The 19,024-nt window shown below is 32.0% G+C and overlaps 2 protein-coding genes across 2 annotated transcripts; one reads left to right on the forward strand and one right to left on the reverse strand.

The window, feature by feature from the left end:
• Positions 1–4,404: 4,404 nt before the first annotated feature.
• LOC101215767 (F-box/kelch-repeat protein At5g26960) lies at positions 4,405–6,116 on the forward strand. The gene has a single exon (XM_004144101.3). The coding sequence runs from the start codon at positions 4,624–4,626 to the stop codon at positions 5,941–5,943; it is 1,320 nt and encodes a 439-aa protein (XP_004144149.1). The 5' UTR covers positions 4,405–4,623; the 3' UTR covers positions 5,944–6,116.
• A 3,728-nt stretch (positions 6,117–9,844) lies between these two features.
• Positions 9,845–15,856, reverse strand: LOC101220212 (T-complex protein 1 subunit eta). Its single transcript, XM_004144033.3, has 14 exons — positions 15,668–15,856; positions 15,324–15,584; positions 14,330–14,455; positions 14,044–14,247; positions 13,221–13,390; positions 13,012–13,147; positions 12,719–12,835; positions 12,484–12,603; positions 12,296–12,394; positions 12,113–12,202; positions 11,193–11,280; positions 10,556–10,644; positions 10,333–10,407; positions 9,845–10,238 (listed from the first exon to the last, which is right to left on the reverse strand). The coding sequence occupies exons 1-14, from the start codon at positions 15,680–15,682 to the stop codon at positions 10,140–10,142; spliced, it is 1,689 nt and encodes a 562-aa protein (XP_004144081.1). The 5' UTR covers positions 15,683–15,856; the 3' UTR covers positions 9,845–10,139.
• Positions 15,857–19,024: the final 3,168 nt, after the last annotated feature.

Here is a 19,024-nt window from a genome sequence, read left to right on the forward strand (position 1 = left end):
TCCAGTGGGTTCGACTCTCATTTCAAATTCCTTTAGTTTAAGTTGTCTCCTTGTTCATTTTAAGTTCGATACAAGTTTTGACAAATGGTATGGAAAAACGTAGAAGGGGTTGTTTTTGTCTGTCCTACAAGAAAGTGGTTACGACACATTTGAAATTTTACATGTCATACAATCTGCATATCTCTTAGTTGTCGATACAGTTGAGCTATGTTTAGTTTGTATTTTTTATCTATAGTCTAAACTTTAAAACTTCATCATTTTAATTTAATCGTTACTAAAGGTTTTTCTCTGTGCTATGTAATTTCTTCATATGCTATGTGATTAATATTGAACTTCTTAACATAGTATCATAGGGTAGGGGAGGAAGATTTTTGTTTTATTGTGTCTAGAAATTCACTAATTATGTTTTCTCAAGGAATTGTTTTTTCTTTTTTCTTCTTAAATTTGAGATATTGCAATCTTCATTGGTTAGTGTGATATATCATCAAGCTCAAACCTAGGTCACTTTATTAGCAACTGAAGACATTAAAAGAATTAAAATTATATTTAAAAGCCAACTTCTCTCCTTTTTCCCCATAAAAATACTTATTTTACTTCAATCTTTTCTTTGGTCCAATAAATTAAAATTGACTTTATGCTATTTTTTTATAGGAAAATGGCAAAAAAAAAAAAAAAATGCAGCTAAAGTTTTGCAGTTCTTTAATGTAATTACATTGAAAAAAATAACATATTAGGATAGTGATGTAAGTATTTTGAAAATATTGATAATGAAAGTAAATTTGATTTTTGATTTTTCTAATCCTTTGGTGATTCATTATACAGAATTTGTTTTATTAATTAACCCAAAATAAAATTGAATCAAGCTTTCCAATAAAATTCGTAATTGTTACGTAATTACCATTTTTTTATTTCGTTACCATGTAAATTAGTTAAAAATATAAAAAGATATTTCATTAGGTTTCATGTAAACAACATTAAAGGATTTTTTATTACGATTTCGTCAAGTTGTAATAAACACAAAAGTTTAAATTCATTATCAAAAGAATACAAAATGGCAGCTCAATAATTTATATGAATTGCTTCTGTACGCAAGTAAGATTTAAAAATTTATTGTAAAGAAAAGCATGTGAATGGTTGTTATATTCATTAGAAAAGAAAATTGAAGATTCTATGTAAAATGCCAAAGACATATTTTGTCCATTCCACAACAGTTCTGACATTCATTTCTGTATTAACCACTGTTATCAAAAGTTGAAAATGTGAAGTACTGTTTAGAATCATTTATACTTTTCAGTTTCACGAACTCGAGTCAAATTTAGTTATTTAACCAGACATATGCTACAAGAACAAGAAAACTTTTTGGATGGAGACAGATAGTTGGAAGAAATAGTATCTCCTTGTAGCATAAAATATGTATTAGGAGTAGGCATTATCTCTCGATGTCATACATAGGTGTTGGAAGCTTGTTGAAAAAGAATTATGATATAGAGAACTCTTGACGATACCCAACACTTTAGGGAGGTACCAAGAGTTTTTAACTAAAACTCTCGAAGACTGGAGTAAGTTGTTGGGAGTTTCGTCTAACACCCAACGCTTGCGTATGTTGTCAAGAGTTGCTTTGTAAAACATCAATTTTAAGCTCTAATTTCTCATTTTTCCTCTATGCCTCCAAACTCACGAAAAGCTCTCTTTGTCACATTCAACTCACTCAATCTTCATCCACCAACTTCTCGTCGCCTCCAATCGATACCGCTTCACTAGCCCCTTTGACTTCAGTTTCATGTAAAGTCACTGCGTCGACTATTCTTTCCTACCCATTTTGAATATCCAAGCTATTTCTATTTTGGTTGGTAAAGAATCTTTTCCACTAGTCCAAAAGACCGTCGAAAAATTATCTTCCAATGAGCTTCCCTAATGAAGCTCCCAACGATTCTACATCCATCATTGTTGTTATCCTAGCGTTCTTTTAGGCTTTTTTTCGACGATTTTGCACGTCGAAGGATGAACTCTCTTTTTACAGTGATATATTCAACTAAATGATCAGAAATTTCAATCTCAATCCCTACAGGTTGTACTACAAAAATTATCATTAATCCTTTTAAAAAAAGTACCATTTTGAAAAAAAGTCATTTGCAAGTAAATAATTAGATAAGCAATTTCTCATCAATTAAGTAAAGTCATAGCTTTGATTAAAGTTTTTTTTTTTTCCCTTTTTCCCCTTCCAAAAAAAATGAATATTTTCAAGAAAGGTGAGACATGTTATCATGTCCATTATTGAAGTCTATGTTTAATAATTCTCAAATGGATAACTTAATTTTTCCATTTAATTATAAAACAATAGTTTATGTGAATGAAAATTTTGACTTTTAAGGTTTCAAACAAATTGAATTGAAGTATTTATTAAATTTCTTTAATTTAGTATATTAATTTTCCTCTAATCAAATCTCAAGTCTTTAAACAATAATATTTTCTTTTTATTTGACTTGATAAATTCTAACTTAATTCAAATTAATTTTGCTAACATGTCAAGAGCAACATTTGCACAAATATCAAAGTGGATCCATGTGCTACATTAACTACTTTTAAGTTTTAGGTTTTCGTTCTCTCATCCGTCCAATTCGTATTAGTTTACTTCTCGAATGTTTAACCGCAAGATCATTGTAAATAAAAAAAAATATAGTAAAATTTCAGATTCTATAGATATCGATAGAAATTTATTTATATTATTCTATTAGTGTCTATAAGTATCATTAATATATATGTATTAGTGATTGATTTGATCCTTTTGCTATATTTGAAAATGTTTCCTTTTAATTTTCTTTCTAATATCATCTTTAACTTATTTTAACATTTAAAATAAACCAACCAACCCAATCCAACTAGTACGGTTTGAGTTAAGTTATAAACTCACTTGGGTTATGTTCAAATATATGAAAATTCTATAGTTTAGCTTCCATGATGAGTCCACCTAAATTCATTCAAACTTATTATTGATTTAAAATGTACGCTTTTTAAGAAAAAAATTTCGTACAACATTTTCCAAAACAAACATTTAAATAAATAACCAGAATAATCTGATTCAATTTTAACTCAATTCACGAATATTCAATACAAAGTATAGAAAGTTAAAAGATAAGAAACGAAAAATGTGTTTGAACGAGTTGAATGTTGATTTTCGTATTAAAACTTAAATGTTGGAAAAATAAATTTATATTTTAAGTTAACCTAAGAATTAAAAAAGGGCAGTAAAATGAGAATGAAGTTTATGGATTCCCACTAAAATAAGAATCACATTCTTGTCAACATTTTCCCTTTTCAATTCTTTTCTTTTTATATTCTACTTTGTGTCATCAATGAATCCTACCTTCACATTTTAAATTATGTATCATCCCAATTGTCGCTAAATCTAAGTATTCCTTTTTAAAATTTTAAAACATCTCGACAAAAATGTCTTTCACCAAACTATAATATAAATAGGATTGATACGTTGCAACGATCTAATTTATAATCATCCATCTATAAGAAATATAACTAATATTGTGAGTCGGCAGTGAAATTACAGGTTTGGGTTTACACCAATCTTTTCATGATTAAATGGATGGTTCAATTATTGTGTTTTTTTCTTTTTGTTATATTTTATTTTCATTCGATGTGTGGTTAGAATAGATTGAAAAAAGATGAGTACTTGCTAGAATATATTGAAGTAGTAGTGAAAGTTGATTCGATTTTTTATTTTATAATGTAGTAAGTAGATAAAAAAATTTAACCAACCAAATTTTATTAAGAAGGAAATCAAACTAATGTTTACGGTTTAGGGCAAAACAAATAAATGAATTTTTATATGCTTTATTTTGAATTGGATCATTTTGTTGTTTTCCTAAATTAAGAAAAATATATCAGTGATAGGTTTTATTACATATATATTTTTACTAGTCTAATGATATGGTCCATCACGGATAGATTCTAAAAACGAAATCTAAATTAGGATATATATGAATTTTTTTTATAAATTGTTTTATATCTACAAATACCTAGTTTTCAATTTTTGGTAGATCTACCATACCAAAGTACTCTCCTCTTACAATTAATGGCTTAGATTTTAGTCAAATCACGTCGAGCTTGCCTTGTAATTTTTCTTATTAGTTGAGCTACACTCGAATCTACACTAAATATATATTAATTTTTTTCATCAAGATGTTGATATTTTCATGGATATTTTTCACTAGATTCGATGTCAATGGAAGAAAATAATTCATCTTTTTATTACATTATAAAGGTTCTACTAAACATAAAAAAAAAAAAAGAATATCACAAATATAACATAAATAATAATAGATATATTTACTCCTTCGAGGGTAAAAAGAATATTTATTGATTAATTTAAAATTAATATTTTCATGGACTTCGATGTTTATTTAATATTATTTTTGAAACGAAAATGTAAATAAAAGTAAAAAGGAGAATGGAAAAAAGAGAAAGAAAAATAGTTTTGGTTAATTGCAAAATCGGCCCTCCATTTATGTGTTTTTGTGTTTTCATCCCCTTATTTGTTCTTGAGAACCACACAACATAGAAAGAGAAATAAAAATTGGATCTTAAAAATGCTTTACTTCTTCCTCTCCAATGGCGTCTGATAATTCCAACTCCAATTCTCGCCATTTCTCTTGGTTCATCAAATCTTGCTTCCCTAACCCTAACGATTCCTCCGCTACTGCCGTCGCCGTCGCCCTCCCTATCGCCTCCAAATCCTGCTTCCAAACCACCAATACCGCCATCACTCCTCCCGTCGCCGTCGCCGTCGCCCCCGCTTCTGCCATCTCCGCTCTCCCGGACGACCTTCTTTTGGAGTGCCTTTCCAGAGTTCCCTCCACTTCTCTTCCTTCCGTCTCCCTCGTTTGCCGTCAATGGGCTCGGCTTCTCCTCTCTACTACGTTCGTCGATCTCCGCCGTGTTCGAGGTCAATTGGAGGATACTGTTTATGCTGTTTCCGCTACTAATTATGGTCTATTTGCGGCTAGTTTCAACTTTCGGGATGGCGGTTTGTGGAAGGTTGCGCTGTTTAAAGCGAAGGAGAGCTTGTTTCTTAGTAACTTCTATGGATTGTTGTCTCACGCTCGTCTCTCTGCTATTGGACCTAGAATTTACCTAATTGGCCGAAATGCGATGTTTCTGTATGATACTTGGTCTGGAATGGTCACAGCTAGATCTGCAATGAATTTCTCCAGGAAGAAATTCGCCAATGCGGTGATTTCCGGTAGAATCTACGTCGCTGGCGGTGCTCCAACAACGACAGCGGTTGAGATGTACGATCCTGAGACCGACTCATGGCAAGTCGTTGCTCAATCGGCTAGAAGACGGTATGGTTGCATCGGAGCCGCTGTCGACGGCGTGTTCTACGTGATTGGAGGATTAAAGATCGGAGGAGGAGCTTCAGGTGGTTCGGAGGCTCATATCTACGCAAGCTCCATGGATATGTACGATGTGGAGGCGCGTACGTGGTTGAGAAGCCGCGCCGTACCAGGCGGAGGCTGTGTAGTGGCGGCGTGTGCAGCGGCAGGACATATCTACATCCTCGCTAGCCACGCCGTCGAGCTTTCATTCTGGAAATTCGACGGTAGAAGAAAATGCGCAAACAACAGCAACCAAACCTCAACCAAAACCGCGGGATTCGGCGAATGGTACAGAATAAGAAGTCCACCATTGCCACCGCAGTTCCGGTTGGATAGTACGGTGAGATTCAGTTGCATCGGAATGGGAGAGACAGTGGTGCTGATTCAGGTAGCGGGTTGCATCGACGATTTACTCCGTAGAAGTGGAAGAAGTGCGAGAGGATTGAAGGAAGGTTTGGTACTGATTTACGAGACGAAGAGCGGAGAGTGGAGAAGAGGGGCGGAAATGCCGGAAGTAATGCAACGCGCCGCGTGCGTGTGTGTAGAGTGTTGATGACGCGCCCCTCGAATGTAAAAGAGATTAGAAAAAAAAAGAAAAGGGTGGGGGACGCGTGGAGTCCACGGAAAGCGAGTGAGGAATCGAAAATCCAATTGGGTTGATTTGTCAATTATTTATAAACAAAAGGGTTAAAAAGTGAAGATTTATTTGCATGGGGCCTTCCTCAACTCTTTCTTTTTTTCTTTATTATTTTTTAAAAAATTAGAAAATATAAATAAACACACAAACGATTGAAAAAGAAAATTGGATTTTTGGAAGGCTCGAGGTGTCCTCAATTCACTCTTTTTTGTAATTTTGTAATCTTGGAGTTTTCTTAATTCTACGTTATATTCTTTTAATAATCGATCCTACAATTTGAATTTTGAATTTCGTATGTATATCAATTCACATCCTCACATCTATCTCCATATTTTACTTTTCTCATCAAAAATTGTCATTGCATCTGTTTTACTTTTTCAAACCTTGAATTAATAAAATGGATGGTTATAATTTGAGATGATAATTTTAAAGAGATTGGATCTAAATTAATTTGCAATTCTAAATTTAGATGTTTAATTGATATAATTATTGAATTATGTTTAAATATTATTTTTACGAGAATATTATTCTTTTAAAATTAATAATAAAATTTTTATATGTTTTAAACAAGGTAAAAATCTTATTAATGATATTATATCACTAAATGTTTACCTTTTATTTTTGATTTCAAACTCGTTAAAATGTGAAACTATCAATAAATATTTTAAGATATCAATAAAAATGTGATGATGTAAAGGTTGAAAGTTCAAATTAAAGTGAAAAAAATTATGTATAGTTGACTTTCTTTAAACTTTCAAGATTTCGTTTAAATTCTAAATTTATCTCTAAAGGTTTATTTTGTACTTTCAAAGGTTTAATTTTATTTATAAACTGTGAAATATATAAATACAATGTCCCTTTTTTAGATTATATTTTTTTTTTTATTATCTAATTAGTTTTACTGAAAATTTAAGTTTTAAAATTTAAATTTAAAATTTATGAAAAGTAAATTGATTCAACTTGAATCTATAACAAGGGGAGGAATTCAAACCACGTACCTTTATGATTCTATGAACTAAACTTGGACTAAAATTATATTTTAATGAAAACGTTTAATTGATGAACTTTAATAATTATTTGTTTTCTTGAGAAAGAAATTGAGTTTATTAACTCTTATAACTCTATTACTCATGTAATCACTTTTCACTATTATTTGATAAAATTGAGCTAGATTTTAAAAACTAAAAAAAGTATTTTTATTTTTAAAATTCAAATATAAACATAGTAAGAAAACTTTTAAAAACAAACATATATTTCTAAAATTAAAAAAATAAAAAAAATCAATGTCAATCATGTCTTAACTTTTTCTAAGGAAATTTTGTTAACTTTATTTTTTATATTTTACAATATTCCTATTAGATATGAAAACTAGCTTTTAATTTACCTTTTTTGTATATATACGTTTAAATTTTATTAAAGAAAAAAAAGAAAAGGTTAAAAATTGGAAAGAGGAAATTATAGAAAGATGAATTGATTTTAATAATGTTTTAATCTGTCAAATGAGAAGAAATGAGTAATCAGCAATTGGTTGTCTCTCATTCCTTCTTTGCCCCCAAACCCCAAACCCTAAACCCTCACTATTTCTCTTTTTCTTTGCTTTTGTGTTTAAACAAATTGGTGGTTGGCCACCAACTAGATGTTAGGGTTTAACTTATTTAATATTTGGTGTTTTTTTGTCTATTAACAACTATAAAGAATTGTAGTACTATTCTTTTAAATCATTCTACACATTAAACCCGTATTATTATAATCATATAAAATAGTCTGTGTTCGATTAATGTCACAAACTATTATAGTCTGTCAAGCATTAGTAAATAAAATGTCATACACAATCTTTTTACCGCAGATGTAACAAACTAAAATAGTTTACTCCTCAAATTCAACATGGATGTAGCAAACTATTATAGTCGCTAATTTTACTAACCAACTCAACACTTCATTGTTACAAATTGAAGTCGTGATTGGTAACTTTTTTAGAAGAAAAAAAATAACTTATTTTCTTCCATGTCATGCATGATTTGTATCTTTCTTAATTGCAATGGTTGTATTCTTAGTTAAATTTCAAATTCTAAAAACAACTTTTTGAATGCTATTTTTGTCCGTTTTCAATTTTGATTTGGCTTTTTAAAAGCATAAGTAAAACATAGATAAAAGAAATGATGAAAGTGGAAGGTGAAAACAAAAACCATAGTCTTTGTAAATGCTTAATCTTTTAAAATTTCACAAATGTAGACTTTTTTTCTAATAGGTCAATTATTTATTAAAAATTCAAAGATTTACCATACCTAAAAATTAAAATTTTAGGTGTTGATTCAACTTGAAATTTAACTTACAAGTTCCATAATTTCATTAGGAACTTTTCTCTTTAAATTTGCAAATAATATTTAAAAGAAGGTTGATTTGACATTCTATCAAATAGAATGAAAATTCAGTGAGATTTAACAATGAGTTTGATAGATTTTAACATTACAACCATTAATAACCAGAATTTAAAGAACTCATTAATTCATAGTCAATAATTAAATGAAAAAATTCCTACTAATGAACATAAGCAAAACCAAAAAAAAAAAAAAAAAACCCTAATTCCAAAAGAAAGATATGGAAAGTGAATAATAATAACAAGATTTATAGGTAAAGATAAGATAATAGTTGAGTTTTAAGGGTTACTAATAATAGTTGGCATGGAAGCCACGTCAACATATATAATTTCTAAAGTTTGATTCTATTATTAATGCAAAGTTATGTGTATGACTTTAATGTTGGATGACTACACTACATCACAAATACATCTCCTTCTTCTTCTCTCTCTCACTCTTATCCACAAATCTAATTAAAACATCTAACTAAACTACTACAAATAAATGTGCACTTTTTTTTCACTTCACTCACATTTTTTCATTCAAGACCTTCATAAAGTTTCTTTCAAATTTAATTTCATGACCTTCCAAAATTGCCCTTACAAGAAGCATGTTATATATAAACATACAAAAAAGACAAGTCTCCAGCCATCAATTTGTACTTGGAAGAATATTACCCTCAAACCATAATTTTATGTGCTGAAGTACTAAGTTGGTTACTTCTTTTAGTTTCCTCCGTCAACATTTTGGACCTTATAGAACTGTTTGTTAGGTTAGACTATCATTCAATTTTAGTCCTTATATACTTTTAACTAATCTTCAATTAAATCTCTTAAAATTGAATGATAGTCTAACCTAACATGTGAAATATTCTATAAGGGGTCCTAGTTAGTGTTATAGTAAAACTGCTAGTGTATAACTAAGTTTTTCAGTAAAAAAAATCAACCAACAAACATTGAAGACTAAATTTAAGATTTGTTAGAAACGTAGTGACCAAAACTTCAAAATACAGGAACTAGTGGTATTTTAACCCCTTTATTTTATCGAGGTAAAAAACCGAACTTCCATTTAAAAACATGAAAGAATAAAGGAAAACCGAACGGATAATTAAAGGAAAGGTCTTAACCCAAAAGAAATAAACAAAATTGATAGTTAAAAAGAAAAGTGAAGTATCAAGCCTCACTCCATCCAAGATTCGAGTAATCGAACCAGCTTGCATATACCTCAACTAAGTAGTTAGTATGGACTGAACTTGTCGCTTCCAAGTCCATCGTAAAACTAAAGAAAGGTCTTTTGACTACTACGTCAAAGGTTAAGTTAAATTAAAACTTATGGACCAAATTAATATAATCCTTTTTTAAGGTCAATAATTAAACCACATTTAATACCAATTTAATAGTCGAAAATAAAACTCAAAAACCAAAACAAAACAGAACTATAATTCAAGAAAAAGAAAATGGAAAGAAGAATTGTTTCTCTACAAATAATTCAAAACTACAAAATGAATATGTAGGGTCCAGAAAGAACAAAAAAAGGGGGGCAAATCAGATGCACCATCAAAATCACTCTCCATCCGTAAAGTTCTATATGACCAAATCAATTCGCAACGGATGTATAACTCAAGGTTTTGTCTATTGGCCAAATAAGATTAAAATCTGATTCTACTACAATTTGAATGAAAAGCACACGCAGGCAAAAATGTAAAAAAAATATATTGAACTAACCAAACTGTGCTTCTCGTCACAATGAAATTGCCTATCGTCTTCGCATTCCACGTCCACGTCCACGGAATGCAGCCCCGCCACGTCTTCCGCCCATGGCACTGGCTGCAGCTTCCCCCTGTGCACTCTCAGACTGGTACGATAAAGGTCGGAGGGGAAGAAAGATTAATATCAATGACATTTAACTAAGCATAAAAGCAATCACAAAACAGAGTTAATCAAATAACCTTGGGATTCTTCACAGTTTCGTCAACACTTAGTATGAGACAAGCTGCCTCTGTAGCAGCATTAATAGCATTTATCTGCAAAACAAAGGATTTGGTGTGATGGGAAAGTATAAAGATCAGATTCAATGTGCTTTCAACGGCGCATTCAATGCATGCTTGTGACAAAAGTAATGTTAACCATTTCATAATCACTCCCAAGTTATGAGTCAAAGCAATCAGATACCTTCACAACAGCAGGTTCCCATACAAAGTTTGCAAATGAATCAGCAACTCCACCGGTGTTGATGTCCACCCCATACGGTGCACCCTCACCTATTTGAGAACCTCAACATGTTAATATACAAGCATTTGAAAACTGATGTAACATAGTAAATCCAAGGACAGAACTATATTTGAGTCGAATAAAAGCAAAATGAAAAAAATGAATCGCTCCAACATCCAATTTAATTAAATTTGACCATGTACCCAGTGAGTAAAAGGATGTCATCAAAAAAGCAATACTGAGATGGAAATCTGTAAGGGGTCCTAGTTAGTGTTATACAGGGTTAATATAGTACACGTAGGTTTAGTACAAGGGGCATTTTAGAATTTGGATAGTAGGTTGGGTAGGGTTATTTATTATAACTAGTAGGATAGGGGTTGGGGAGAGGTGTAAAGAATTTTGTAGGGGATTTCCTTGTTAAAGCAATTTGGGAGAGTCTAGCCCTCTTGAAAAGCTAGGGCTACTTTGTTACTTGTTCTTGTGGTATTCTAGAATATATTTCACATATTTTCATATTTGATCATTCTTCAACTGTTCTTGAGTTCATCCTTTGTTCTTGAGATAGTTCTTGTCAGGAGGGACCCTAACAAAATCCTACCTGAAGGATGAGCATGCTTTTGTCGCAACTTGTTGAGCACATCAGTAGCATCAAACCCAGCATTGTCACACAGTTGTCTGGGGATAACCTGCACCACGGTAAGACAGCCAAGTAAGGCATCCCTCAAAAACCATGAATAGACCAAGACACTCCTACTACAGTAGCATTAAGAAGAGAAACATTGTACACATTATTGTGAATTATCATCCAGCAGGGATAAGCTAATGATGTTCAAGTACGAGTAGTGGACAATTATATCACTAACAATAATAGTCTGCAGGTAAGATAATGTCAAAAATAATGTTTACTAATTTTATCAGCCAATTGCTTCAGCCGCTCAACCATTTTAAATGACCAATAATAAGGTAGAACACCCAGGAAAATTTCAGTTGCACTTACTTCCAAAAAATCTTCAATTGCAACTCCAAAAGGTTTTCCATTTTTTATAATTATAACTAAAAAAAAATTTAAAGGGAGAGAGGAGCGGCACAAATTAACTACAAAAAATGGCACCCATCCAACAAAATTGAGACCATGATCATAATTACAAAAGAGTCCATTAACAGACGCCCTCAAGGAGGCACTAAATTGGCCCCCTCCCAAACCTCTTCACTGGATCTCTTAGCAAAAAACATTGTCTCCATTGGTGTTAAAAGTAATCAACAACGAGTCTAGTCCCCCTCTTTTAGTTTCTTTCTTCCCCCCTCCCCTCTCCCGGAAATTAAAAAAAAAAATGTATTAGACATGAGATACTATGCTTCCATCATAGTAATAAATATAAGTATTAAAGTTTGGCATTCCATAACCTCGTAGAAGGATGGATGGTATTCCTCTCCATGTAAAAAGTACTTAGCTAAATCATCTGTTACTACAGAACATACGAACTCAAGTAAAAAAAAAAAGCAAGACCACAGATCTACCTCAAGAGCTTTGGCATATGAATTGATAAAAAGTTGAGACTTTCCAGCTATTGTGCGTGCATGTTGCCTCAAATATCGGCTGATCTCCATCTGCCAGAAAGTGATTGAGAAGAAAAAAGTGAGGAGACATCTAAATCAAAGACGAATGATCAAATTAAGTTCTAACCAAAGTAGTAAACATACATCTATTGCTCCACCACCAGCAACAACAGTAGAATTTTTCAGTGCTCTTCTTACAATCATGATTGCATCGTGCAAGCTACGCTCTGCTTCTTCAATAAACTAAATGATAATAGCAATATGTCAAAATCAGAATAATTGACAGACACAAGGTAATATATTCAATTTCCTGTGTTCAACAAAACTGGTACCTGATCGGCTCCACCTCTAAGGACAATGGTAGCTGTTCTACCTGATGGGCATCCACTGAATATATTATATCTTTCATTACCAACTTGCTTTTCCTCAAAAACCTCACATGTCCCAAGAACCTTTTAAGCAACCAAAGTAAAATAATGTCACACGGTCATTATGAAAGACAAAAGAAAACCAAGCACATAGTTCCAAAACAATTACATAAAATTACTTAAGCATAAAAAAATCCACCTCATCAATAACGTTATTAACAGATGTCTGTATAGTTCCACCAGTTGCAGCAGCAACCCTTTGTAGATCTTCCTCGGCCACACGGCCAGCACAGAAAATATCTCGGTCAGCAAAATACTGTTAAAAAGCAAACCGTTGATATGGATTTAGAGGCAACTTTACTCAATAAGTGGTGATAATATTTGTTAATATTTCAATATAAATTATTTTCTTCTCAATATACATTGTCTAGAATCCTATCGAGTTCCAAAAATACTGGAGATGCAATCATTGTAAGAAAAGACCAAAATAACCTGTGTGCCAAGATCACCAATAGCCAAACGTGAAAGAACCACTTTGGCTCCACTCTCCACACACTTGTCTAATTTTTCGTAAATAATATTCCATTCTGCATCAACAATGGACTGATACTGTGACGGATCAGAGAGCCTACAAAAGAAATTCATGGAAGTTTAGTGCAGTCATAGTAGAAAGGGGGTGAGTTCAGTAACTTGAATCCTACCGTATCTCTGCATTTTCTTTCTCCGATTTCAATTCCAATTCAATATTTAGCAAGAGAATTTTTGGATTTGAAAACTTCTTGGGCTGCTGTTCGAAACCTGCATAAGAAAATGTTTTCTTGAAGGCAACACCATTTACCAAGAAGGAGTCGCGCATGGTCCCTCCAGGTACCTGACAAGGCACATCAAAGTACCAACAGCGCTTAATTATTTAGTAACATACCAGCCTTTCATTAAAATCATGTCAAAGTGAAACTGAATAAAAGAATATTATCAAACACCAAAATTTGTGTACATAACTAAAAATTACTTTGGAAAATAAATTTGATTAGGAAAGTTTCAACATCAACACACTATTTAAGTGCAGATAATGGTCAGGATTGCATTAAGAAATGAGTCAAAAGCTGACATCTACCACACAACCTTGTGCTTGAAAATCAATACAGCTGAAGAAAACATGCATTCTATTTGATATTGTTAATACTCAAGGTCTCGAGCACCTTTTCTTCACACTGCCTCAAAATTCACAGAAGGCAGTTTAACAACACAGTATACTTATAATAATAATATTATTATTATCGTTGTTGTTGTATTTTTAAAAAAGTATCATAAAAGAAATACGATATATATCAGTATCATGTATTAATCAATCCCTGTCCAACATGATCTTTCAAATATGTCAATTTAGGTAAGCATCTTCAGTTCAGAAAAGTCCAAACACAAATTATAATACTGGACAGAAAACTGATTTTATTTCCATCTGAAATGTGCTATCTGCACCCTTGGAGCAAAATAATGAAGAATGTAAAAGATAAGTGTACAAACCTTCTTTATGCCAATCATATTTAGCCTATCTTCATTGCCAATAGCAATAACAGAATCAACAACCATTGATGCAAAGAAATCCTTCTCTCCGCCAATGAGCTTAGATGAAAGTGTTGTTGCAGCACATTTAGCCAACAAGCTTTTCTTTTCCTCCAAGCTCTTCCCCTCTATACTGATTGCCAACTCTTTTACTTTCTCAATTGCCTACCAAACAACCCCAGTCAGAAGAGTTAGGATAACCATTCAACCCATAAATGTAACAGAAACAGAAATTAACATCACATACCAAATAGCTTGCAGTCCGATAGCTCCGTATTAAATTTTGAGAGTGAACTCCATCCTCAATAAAAGGCTTGGCCTCCTTCAAAAACTCAGCAGCGAGAAGAACAACAGTTGTTGTCCCATCACCAACCTGGAGCACAATATTAAATAGTTACATGGACATTCCCATGGATGAGATTATATATAAAGTATCTTGTTTTCATTTTTCCTTTTACTTCTCCTTTTTGTTTCGTAGGAGGGCCGTCAGAGCAATTAGAAAAACTAGAACCAACAAATAGAACAGTAGGAGTAAATGAGGAATAACAACCCAAATACCCCTTCAAGGTTCAAAATATATCACTGTTTATTCAAAAATTACATGATTTTGCATGATTTTGTGCAAGTGCAATAGGAAACAAAACATTTCAGCTTATTAATTCCAATATGCCTCTCGAGGCACATGAAAACAATTAAGCATATAAAATTCAATGCCTTCGTTTCTTGAACGAAAGTATGTGATGCAACTCGCAAAACCTTTACAGAAAATCTTGATTTCACATTAGAGATCAGAAGGATTGAGAATGCTAGTTTAGAATTAATTAGTGAAAAATGTTTTATAACCTCCCAAAACCTGCTTTACTTGCTTGCTACAATGGAGAAGTAAAAAAAATAAACACCCAACTACTTTTGAACTTTATGGGGTTTTTTCCTTTTTTTTTTTTTTCTAAGCAGCAAAAACAATAGTTAGATCCCTAAAAGCCTCACACCGTCTCATTTTCAGCACCCTAACTGAAAACTGCTGAACAATATACAACTTCCGGAAAGACCATGTCTCGAGCTTAAATTGATTTGCAATACATCAATCCAAATCGAGCAAGGTAAGTACCAAGTACAGCTAATTACATAACCAAGAAACTAACTATCCTAACTAATACAAAGTCGTGAATCGAGCACAACAGCTCCAACTCCAGAATCAAAAACTACGAGAAAGAAGAAGGAACAAAGCAGTGTTACAATACCTCGGAGTCCTGCGACTTAGCGATATCCACAAGGATCTTAGCAGCAGGATGAACAATATCAAGAAGCTTCATAATAGTAGCGCCATCATTAGAAATGGTGACATTACCCTTATCGTCATGGATGAGTTTGTCCATACCTCTAGGTCCCAAGGTAGTACGCACCACATCGGCCACAGCTGTGCAGGCATTGATGTTGCTTACCAACTGCGCCTTGCCTTGGGAAGTATCCGTTCCCTCTTTAAGGAGTATGATCTGTGGTTGCTGTAGATTTTCACCCACAAACAGAGAGAGTCAGATATGGTGAAGGAAATGGAAAGAAAGAAGATGAGATTGTGTGTGCTTACCAGCATGGCTGCCATTGTTGAAGATGTTGAGATGGGAGTAGAAGGGAAGTGAGGAAAGTGGAAGTGTTCGTTTGTGCTGTTGGTCTCTAGGGTTTTGTGGAGAGTTGGAGAAGAAGCACTTTGTGCGTTAAGCTTTCTAACTTCAAAGAAATGATTTTTCTTTCTTTTTCGTTTTTTTCTTTTTAGGTTACAAGTTTTAGTAGGAAGATGGGTTTAATAAAATGAAATACTTAAAAATAAAATAAAAGACACATATATATAAATATAACAAAATATCATTCACCCTAACAAAATAAGTTTTATAAAAAATTTAATTTTAAAAAATAACATATATAAATATAGATTTTTTTTCTATTTTCAAATATAAAAAATTATCATCATATCTATATTGATTACGAAAAACTAAATTAAACTATTGTTTGTAATTTTCATCTTAAACAAAATGTGGTGTTTTGTTGTACTATGAATTTTAAAAATAACAAAATATTAAAATTACTTTAAAATCAATCCGCTTAGTTTTTTTTGGCTATATTTTGTTGATAATTTCATCTTTTCTATCTCTAACAATTTTTTTTATTACAGTCGTAGATTTTCAAAAATAACAAAATCAATCAAACTATCTCTATTTCTTTTTTTTTAACTATATTTTAAAAATAGTTGGTTTTACAAAATATTTACGACCTATAGTAAATTCCAATCACTAATAATCATTGAATCCAATTTAATTTATTTTGCTATTTTTAAAAATATTCCTATACTTTATGATTGTTTTTTAAATCATTTTTTTAAAAAGAGAAGAAATGTGCTCAACTTTTTAAATTGATAAACAAAATGATTACAAAGTTTGAACTTTGAATTTTATATCCATCAAGATCTCTTTTATTTATATTTGGTGTCACTTTCTTTGAATGGACTCATTATGCAAATTTGTTTAAATTAAAAAGACTAATTAAATCCTAATTTAGTAGTTTGAATGCACAAGGTGTTGTTTGGATGCTCCTATCTCTCTCTTTTTCTCCTTCTCCTTTAGTAGTTTTAACTTTCCCAATGTGTTGTTGGCCTTATTTCATGTCCCTCTACATTATTTATACTTTGGTTCGTTTTGCTTTAAACAATAGTTTTTCGTTTGGTTGTACATATAATTTTTTGAATGTTTAGTTTTAGTGACTTGATGTTTGTTTCAAAAAATAATTATAAAATACTCTTAACTTTCAACACTTTGTTAATATCGTGAACTTAAAATACCAAAATAAAATATTTATAAAATAAAACATCTCTTACCGTTAGTTTTTAACACAAACCATTAGTTTTATACTTCTTGTTTAGAAGTATAGATGCAAGCATATTAACTCACATTCAACTACTAATATTTAAGTTTTGAGGTTATTTGATGGTTCAATTATTCTCATTTCTTTTTGGTACAACCTATATATACGTTGACTGAATTTAGATAGTTTTAGAGATTGCAAAATGAAATGAGGGGTGAGAGAGTGTTGAAGAAGGTAATGACGGTAAGAAGTGTTAGGTCATGGATTATAGTAAATAAGAGAAAACGGGAGATGGAGATAAAATGTGGTGTAGATAAACATATTCCACTTATAAAGTTAGCGATAAAAACTTTTTCTTGTTTACATCATTTCGATAGTTAAGAGTATCAATAGATTTTTTAATGTTCAATGACATTTTTTAAATGATTACCAAATAGTGGACCTACCAATAAGTCTGGAGGACAGATCAACGTCAACTCTATATAAATCGTAATCGTATTTTTTAAGTCATGAGCATTAGTAAAGTTTTGAAAGCATTAAAAGGGTATTTTTATTTTTTCAAAAATCATATATTTGAAAGTTCACAAGTACTTTTAAAATGAAAATACAAAGTTTGTTGGTATTTTATATTATCTAGCCCTAAAGTCTTGACAAATTTGAGCCCAACCTATGACATTGAAAGAAAAGGAAATATAAGGGACAAGCTTGAGATGAAACTTTTTATGAAAAACACCTCCCAAAATCTTTCAAGATGGAATCAATAAAAAAAACGAAAGGTATTTGAAAAATATGTTGCATAACCAGCTATGTTGCAATGACTTGATTTTGAGCATGAATATAAAAAGAGGAGACAATTTAGCTCATCAAATGCATTCTACTGCAGTATTGTCCGAAAATCAGTTGTTAACCAAGTTCACCACCTCGTAAGAATCAAATTAAACAACAGTGACATGGGAGAAGGAAGAAACAATAGAATTGAGATGTTAAGACCCTCGAGGAAAGCTTGAACTTCGAGATATTCAATAGACCACCTTAAAAGATATTTAAAAAGCTAACACAAAGACAAGATCTAAAGGAGTCACAAACCACCCACTCCACCCACCATGACACTTTTCAAGGTTTTGCAAAGCATCAATATTCACTTTCCATTCATTCATATAAAGGGAGTACCATAAAGCTTAACTATTTATGCTTTTCCATTTGAGGTGCCTACAAAGCACCAGAGAGTCTGTAAGAAGTTAAGAACACATTAGTCGAGATATGTGTTTAATTCACTTTGAAGTGATTGAGTGACGTTTTGATCTCGTTGATGTTAATAAAATTCCAACAACTTCAAAGGAACCACAAGATTGAATGATCTTGCACTGATTAAGCTCTTCGAGTTTATCAACCATCAACTCCCAAAGATTAGATGGCAACCAAAATCCCTTGCAGTTAGAAAAGAGGGGACACATGTTAGAAAGGTAGCGAAGTCAAATATCCTTGGAGACCTTGCAAGACCACAACAATTATAAAGTAGAGACTTCATGTCGTTCATGCTAAATAAACATAAAGGATTTAGTTAAAATTATGGGTGAGCATCGATCAGTTAGTGTCGGTTTTTTCGACCAAATTGTCATTTGAACTGATCAAGGCCGATTTAATAAATATTCAAATTGATCTTGATTGTTGATGACTAAAAGTCAGTCGATTTTATTCTTTAAATAACATCAATTTAATAAATAATAACAAAAGTAGGTTGGAAGAAAGGAAGTATATTGGAAAACTCACAAAACTAACACCATTTTGGTTTTATATTTAAGAAATAGCACGATTTTGTAAAACTCGTAATTTTGTTTTTCTCAACCGAGATTGACCTCGATATTCTTCCCAACTTTAAAAAAACCATTGCAATTGAATTTCTCATCTCTCTCGGCTGAGATTACCACCAAGATAGTGATATAGCAAAATGCGCTAAACCCTCAAAATTGTTCATGCTACACACACTTTACCCATTCCTTAATTCTAGAATATGTGGTACAAGTAAAATGTGCTAGTCTCATGGCCCACGACACATGCCACGAGACAAGGTATAAGCAGGTCGTTCCCA

Source organism: Cucumis sativus, chromosome 1 (genome assembly GCF_000004075.3).
Source record: "Cucumis sativus cultivar 9930 chromosome 1, Cucumber_9930_V3, whole genome shotgun sequence".
Lineage (NCBI taxonomy): Eukaryota > Viridiplantae > Streptophyta > Magnoliopsida > Cucurbitales > Cucurbitaceae > Cucumis > Cucumis sativus.